Genomic DNA, 7793 nt, shown 5'->3' with positions numbered 1-7793 from the left:
GGAAAGAGTAGCTGAAACCTCCCATGTTGGGTCCACGTGAGTAGTCTGGATCAAGAACAGAGGCCTGCAAGTAGGCAACAGACCTGTGGGAACAGCTGACTTAAGCACAACAAGCTGTGTTTGCATGGTTTTCTACTTTTCATGACCATCTCCCTGCAGTGCCAAGAGCAGTCATCCTGTCAGGACAGGAGCCAGCCAGAATCTTTGATACTACGTATTGCAACATGTAGGGCTGGCAGAATTCTTGAACTGATTTAGGCTAGTAAAGGAGAAGGTCTCATTTCTCAGTGATGGTGAAAGCAGGTCCTAAGGACTTGCTGCCTTGCTAAAGCAAGCAGACCACCCCCCATTTCACCTTGAACTAAACCCCTTAAGTGCCATAGAATGATCTAAAGGCAGCTTCTAACCTGCCTGAATGTGGAATATTCAAGTCCTGAGTCCCTACTGGGTTTGTAGCATTCCAAGAGATTTTCTCATAGAGGCAAACTGAAACTGGCTTCTGGCATGTTGCTGTGCCTCAGTGTTGGGAGTAATGGTAAGTGCTGTGAAAGGACTAGCACTTTTTTGGAGCAGGGACTGTTGGAATCTCCAAAGGCTGCAAGAGCCACCTTTGGAAAGTGTTTCTTCCCTAGGCCCTGTTCCTTTCCATGACAGTGGAAGTACTGAGAGGTAGTGTCTTCAGGTTGAATGTAACTCACTCTGAGACACGTGGTTTGCGACTCCATGCAAGTTGGATTTGCATGAGAAGTTTGCACTAAATGTCAAAGACAAGCTGGTATGAGCGAAGACAGTGGAGTGGTTTGTAATAACAGATAGTGTGCATGCTTAGTAAATCATATTCTCATGTATACAACTTGTACATGAGAGAGAGAAACATGAGTGAAAAGATTCTGAGAACTGCTGAGATTCAAAAAAACCCCACAATTTTTTAAGAAATACCAGTATCCTGGTTTAATATTTTAAGGCCATTAACATGTTAGTTGAAGTTTGTAGAGGTGGCCATATTGTAACATGGAACTGACTTTCCTATGGGGTCTGACTTGTTCTTACACTGAACTTTTCAAATGCAAAATGCTGTGCTAATGACATCTTAAGCTAATTCTTCAGGTGTAGCTTGAGTTCTTTTGCTAACATACAACCAACGACCTTTAGTTCAACGATTTTTTACTTATTTTTTTAAATACTGCATTGCTTGCTTTCTCCCCTCCTTTATTTAAATGTCTCTAGTATAGAATATGGAATGTTGTAAATCAGAATTTACATTCTCACTGGTCAAATTACTGTGTGATGCCACAACTGCTTCAAGTGAGTTTAGATTCTTCAGTGTCTGCTACTCTAAATCACAATAGAAACCATTGATAACACTGAAAGGCTTTTCTGTTTTCCAAAATCAGTTCTGTGTGGGAGGAAGGAAAACAAGTTGTTTTTCTAACATTAGAATTAGTTTAAAAGATTATTGAAATGTGATTTGTGCAGTATACTTTGTTTAAACAGTACAATTCTCTTGTTGACTAGTATTGAAGCTTATTTTTCTGAAACATATATTTATGTCTGCGTTACATGGTATGAGTGGTTGTAAATTTTAATAATAGATTTATTCTTCCCCTATGATCTCTTCTACAACCATCCATGAAAAACTTGTGAAGTGTGTTAGCGTTAAGTTTAACTACTAAAGCTTGATAATATATTGGATATATGAATACCTTAAATTTAATTATCTCTAGATTATTTTCACTTACTTGGTATCTTAAAAGTGCATCCTTTTTTTGGGGGGGTGGGAGGGAGGTGGACTAGTCAGATCTGTTGCAGATACTCATTCTAATATGAGGACCATGCTGATATTTTTTTCTTTTATTAGGAGCAATACACTAATTCTGGTGAGTCCTAATCCATCACTTGCCACAAAGCCTTCATTAATTCCTTGGAGTGGCCTAGTCTATATCCATTGTGATAATGGACAAAAGGTAGGTGGCTTACTTGAGAGTTGAGACTGCAGCTGTTCATTTTACTTTGCTGTTTAAGGTCTAGTAACATTGCTGAAACCTTCTAGGTGTGAGACAGCCGTTCTGTCAGCTTTCATTATTCTCTCTACTTTGTAAAGTTCTCTTTAAAAAATAATAAACATAGTTAGGATGCTGTTTTGTAAACTGAGATTCTTAGTTCATTCATCTCTGAAGAATACTAGGATGGGAACACTTAGACTGAATTGGCAACAGAAGGGCATCTGTACACCCACCACTGACTTATGCATAATTTGCTAGAAATGTTAAAAATATACTTATATATGTATACATGTGTATATATAAAGGTATTCTATATAGTATTTTAAAATAAAGCAGATTATTGGACAAATTACTGTAGCTCCTTTTGAGTTCCCTTAAGGTAAACTTAAGCTTCTGGCTTACATGTCTTGATAAAGAATGTCTAGAACAGGTTCTTGTTCTTCAAGTATTTTAATCCAAGACTTTTTCTTGATTAAATTAAGGCGCATGAATAAAATTTATGAAGCAGCAGTTTCTCTTTCATCAATAAGCAAAAAGATCCCTTGGTAATCTCCCCCAAAGAAACAGACATCCGGTTTTTATTTTTACAGCCAGTATGTCTTTTGAGTTAATTGTAACAATGCATGGAGGCAGAAATAAAAGACGCTGAAAGGATTAAAAACTATGTATCTACTTTCCTTCTTGATGGTGGAAAGTGAGGTATGATACAGAGTTTGAAACTGCCTTAAAAAACCCCATGCAAGCAGGGAAGTTGTTGAAGAGAGTGAGTTAAGAAGGAAGTGGAGACTCTGCACATATTTAACTATGTTATGCTCTATATTATGAGAAAAGGACTTAAGAGAAGAAACCTACTATTACAACAGTAGAGAGTGTAGCAATAACAGTCAAATTGAGAGCTCTGATAGTTGATAATGCTTTGCTGTTTCTTTGCCACCTATCCAATTCAGCAAAAAGCATGCTACGATTTTACTGACATTAACTAAAGTTTTTAGAAGTGCTAATTATGTAGCAGAAATTAACACAAAGCTTGTTCTGCATGACACAGGCCTGTTCCCATTCTCTGCAAGGAGAGAATATTGTAATTGTCAATTAAATTAACTATTTTAAATTATTATTCCTATTGAATTAAAATGTCTAAGGGGAAAGTTTACTCAAAACTGGCTAAATTAAACTTGTCCTAAAATATTTAAAGTTTTTTGAAGTTAGTGAAGACTTGATGATTTAGCATATGAAACTTTCTCTGCTGGAATGTAAAGCTGAACAACATGAGCTCTTACAGCTAAATGATACAGAGCTAAGTAGTTTGACTTGTTAATATATCAGTGTTCACTATTTAAATCTTTCCTTTTCTCCAAATTGTGCAAAAGTTTGTGAAAGTGCAGATTCAAGAGGCAGTTGCACAGAGTGTGTCTGGAGCGGACTTTCCCTCTAGAAGACGTGATATATTTACTACGCAGTCTGCAAGTCCTGCAGTGCATGTGGCAAGACCTCACTCAGTGCTCCCTCTAACACAAATGGAAATAAAGAACAGAACCATTGTTTTTCCTAAAACAAGACCTGGCCAAAGCTCAGGTAATATTGCTTACTTAGTAAATGCAACATCTGTGGTATCTTGTGTTCAGAGTTTTTCTTTGCAGTGTTGCATGGTTGGGAACTTGAATGCCTTGGCTTTGTTTTTGTTCTTTTAGTCTGGTAAATGGGATTGACCAGTTCCCCTCTTCTGATTTCAGTTTGAAATGTTAGTTCATGTGATATAACTTTTATCAGAAGTGTTGAGGTTTTTTTTCTTTTATTTTTTTTTTCCCCTTCTCCTTATGCAATATAACCACACTTTCCCCCACAGATAGGTTTGCATACAAACAGGTAAGTTGCCAGTTTTTTAAAGCAGTTATGATGGATGCAACCTTTTGCCTGGGCAAAGAAGGCACTGTGAGGTTACTGTGTTTTGTTGAAGTTCTCTTGGGTCAATGCATTTTTGCAATAAACCCATTCTCCTCATCTGTGTATGTGTCCCTAAGATGTGAGATAAATCCATCTGCATGTAGTAGAGAAATAAATGTTCTTCCTTAAGATGATAAAGATATCAGCTATGGATCTGGATATCCTTGTCTTGTACTTAATGGTCGAGGAGAACACTGTTGATAATGGAGTTTGAAATCCTCAGTTTGTACTTTTAATTCCAGTAAAGCTTGAAATCCTGCAAATTACTCTGTGAAACAGTCTGTTATCTAGAAACAATTTTTTTTGGTAGTGCTTAGTTTTCTCTTCTAGATAATGAGGATTTTTTTTAATTACTCACTGATTATATATTTTTTATTTAACAGACTTTAGAACTTTCACGGCTTAATTTATCAATTAGACACTCTTTGCTACACTTATGAAAGAGGAGTAGAATATAATACTCCTTTCCTATTTTTATAAATGTCCTAAGTAATATATATACAGAAACTTCCTGAAGTGCTATTCTAGACTGAGATGATCTTACATATGTCCTGTTAAATCTTGGGAAAAGGTACACTTCAAGGCTTGAAATATGCTTATTGATGCTGTCAAAGATGGGATTTTCTGATAGTGTCAGTGAGTTGTTCCCCTTTCTGCAAGTCAAGCATAAGCTTTGTATTGAGATGTCGTGTATATATGTGTGTGTGTGTGTGTGTGTGTATACATCTGTGTGTGTATATGCTGAATAACAAATTCATAATAGGATGAAAACTGATTTTATTTGATACAACTTTATTTGATTGGTCCCAAACTAGAATGCTGTCAGTGTTTTACCCTGAACAGTCAAATTTTATCTTGGGAGGGAATTGAGTATCTTGTGGGGTTTTTTGGTATGTTTTTGTACACTGGTATGTGAAGCTATCTGCCAAAAATTTGAATGCAGTAAACTGAGACTGTTGGAGGTGACTTAGCTCTCTCTGCTATTTGTCATGTTCTGCATTTATAAGAAGCTGACTTCCTACTACCAGAAATATATTCACATAATACCACATGATATGCTTCAGGTTCTTTTAGAGTATTATCTTTGTTTTAGGGTTATTGAGGGTGAGATTTGGGTCTCACTTTGTTTCTGGTAAGCATCTTCAATAGGGTTCCTCCTGAGTAGACTTTACTTCAAAATTTTTTTTGTATAATCTTTCAAGAATTTTATTATGCTTTGTTTGAGTCTGCTCTTGGAGTTGACATCATGAGAACAGTTTGCATTAAACTTCTGTGTGTCTTGAAACATAATTTTTGTTTAAACTCTTTCCACTAATGATACTTGAACAAAGACACTTAATATACTGGTCTGATATTTCTCTTCTAGAGAGTTACCTGGAAATGGAGAATAAAGGGGATGAAAACGTGAAGTGGCATTTGTCATCTTTTGCACCACCCTATGTTAAAGTGAGTAAATGCTTGCATTGGTAGTTTTATGCAAATCTCTTGGTTTGTTTTCTTTCTTCTCTCTTCTTGCTGCTGTCTTTTTCTTCCTCCATCCATTCAAGAAAGAATACATATATTTGAGTGTTAAGTCAGTTAAAAAGTTTCTTTTCGTCTCTGTCTATATCAGTGAAATGTTTTACTCCTTTTTTTAATCTCATATGTTTTCCCTGACTGTGAATCAATCAGTGCCCCATGAGACAGTTTCTGTTTAGTTACTGGTTTATAGAGTTTGCTTGTGCTCATCCAGTATCATCATCCCAACTGCAGTAAGTAGTCAAGTACACGTGAAAGATGCGTGTCCCTTTTGGCTCCAGAGTGCTGGACTTGCCTTGTTTTGAGACTTGTGCTGCTGGAATTACGCTGTACGTGGTACCTCTGTAGGTAATTTAAGTTAGGTCAAGGATATTTGACTTACACTACCATCGCCTGTGCAATTACTCTAGCTGTACCACTGATATTTGTAAATGTTTCTCTATGTTGTTTTGATCGTCTGAAATGCTGTGACGGTCACTTTGATTTTATGCTAGAATTATCATGGTCTGTTGTCATGAAATGATGAGAAATGGTGATATAGCTCTCTTAACTGTAGCCCAGAAGACTGAGTATGCTGTGTTCCAGCCAGTGCACTGGCTCCAAACTGGAAGTCAGTAATCATGGTGACTGCATAAATATTGTAGTAGTTTTAGTCTTTAATAGTGAGTCCCTATAAGCACATGAATATTTGTTTACTTGAAAGCAGCTTGAATTGGGTGTATTGGGTTTTAAATTTTTTTCCCCCTTTCCCTTCTGAATCTGACTCAAAACTTTATTTGCAGGATGTAGATGGAACAGGTTGTGTTTATAGGGTTACCTACTCCACTTTCAGATGTTCCCGTGTGTCTGGTATTCTTGAAGCTCATGGAGAAGAGAAGGTAAACTTACACTAATATCCTTGAAATATTTATAATTGTATCTCAATTGTAAAATAGGATCTTAACATGAGAAATTCTCTGAAATAGCAGTTGAATTTTTGAAGCTGGTTATACTTTATCTGATAATGATAAAATGTTGGTCTTCCAAATAGTGTTCTGGGGTGTATCAGGTGTATCTGCTTACCACAGCTGTGCCAGTGTTAGATGAGTTGATTCTAAGAATCCATGCAGTCTGTATTTTGGCTTAGACACGGTGGTGGGTTTGTGTTGTTTTTTGTTTTTTAAAGATAAATTATTCTAGAACAGAAAATTGTTTTAAAATGTTTTGTAAAAGTCCATAGGAAAATTGCAAATCATAGTTGGTTCTTATGAAACTGGTGTGAGAATCTGTTTCCTTTCCTTAGAAACAGTCTTGTCATACTTGTTCAAGAACAGCTGTCTGTTCCTAAAGTTGGTTTCTTTTGACTTACAGTTTTATTTCCTGGCCAGTAGAGGGTTTCATAACCACAATTATAGAGCACATTGAAGGATGTACTGAATGGATATGTGAGGGGCTTTTGTCCCTCTCCTTCTCCCTTGATGCTACTTCAGTTCTATCTGTTCATCTTCATGGATTATAATGACATTCCTTAACTACATTATTTCTATGATGATGCAATTTGTAATCTGTTTACAACACACAAAAAACATACTCCTGTCCAGTTTTGTGGTTACTTTGTAATATTGAAAGCCATTATTTGAATTTAAACAATTGTCTTTGCCTTAGCCATACTGGTTCAGGCATTTTTGAATAACACTTATGTTATTGGCATGTCAGGCTGTTGGCTGGAGCTGATAAGGTACAGTGCTATCATGATTTGCTGTTTTTTGCAGTGGGTATGATAATATTTGGCTAGTTAGATATAGTTGCAGTGATCTGTTCTTATCTTTCTTCTTACCCTTCTTACCCTTCTCTTTCTTCTTCCAACCTCAACTTGGAAAACAATTCAAGTTTACTCTTGAATTAACCTGGTACAGCACTCTATGGACAGCAGCCTTTGCTCAATAGGTGACCTTTAAGGCTAATCAAATGCATAGCCTGCAAGTTGGTTTAAATTTCAGGCCTTCTAGTAGCTGTAGCACAGTGCTTGCAGACTTGGAGCTGGAGGAGCACAGTTGTTCAGTTTAGCTGACAAATGAAGGAAGGCATTGCTGGTTTTCAGCTGCGTGTATTTCCCTTCCTAGTCCTTTTCTCCCCCATTTTACTAATAGAAATAACTGTGCAAGCACTTGCTGGCTTTGCTTAAAGCAGATTAGCTAAACTCAAATTTTGTTCAAGATGCTTGCTTAACCTATTTCATCAGAACTTTATCTTTTGTGGGCAAAGGAGGATGAGCTGTATTGTTTTCTGCAAAATCACCTGTGTGGGGAATGTATGTTCTGTAGTGTGTAAATTTTGTGCTGTCTTAAGCTA

The 7793-nt window shown here is 36.6% G+C and overlaps 1 protein-coding gene across 1 annotated transcript in view; it reads left to right on the top strand.

The window, feature by feature from the left end:
* The window catches only part of LOC104543463 (centrosomal protein of 192 kDa-like), a gene marked incomplete at its 5' end in the record, with an annotated part of 34112 nt that overhangs the window by 15142 nt on the left and 11177 nt on the right, over window positions 1-7793 (top strand). The window contains 4 exons of the mRNA XM_010188082.1: window positions 1859-1964; window positions 3371-3575; window positions 5311-5390; window positions 6245-6340. Of these exons, the coding sequence (XP_010186384.1) occupies window positions 1859-1964; window positions 3371-3575; window positions 5311-5390; window positions 6245-6340 (487 nt within the window). The remainder of the gene's footprint in view (window positions 1-1858; window positions 1965-3370; window positions 3576-5310; window positions 5391-6244; window positions 6341-7793) is intronic.

Source organism: Mesitornis unicolor, unplaced genomic scaffold (assembly GCF_000695765.1).
Source record: "Mesitornis unicolor isolate BGI_N332 unplaced genomic scaffold, ASM69576v1 scaffold52777, whole genome shotgun sequence".
Classification (NCBI taxonomy): Eukaryota; Metazoa; Chordata; class Aves; order Mesitornithiformes; family Mesitornithidae; genus Mesitornis; species Mesitornis unicolor.
The sequence above is the reverse complement of the archived record's forward strand: the minus strand, read 5'-3'. Positions and strand labels throughout refer to the sequence as shown.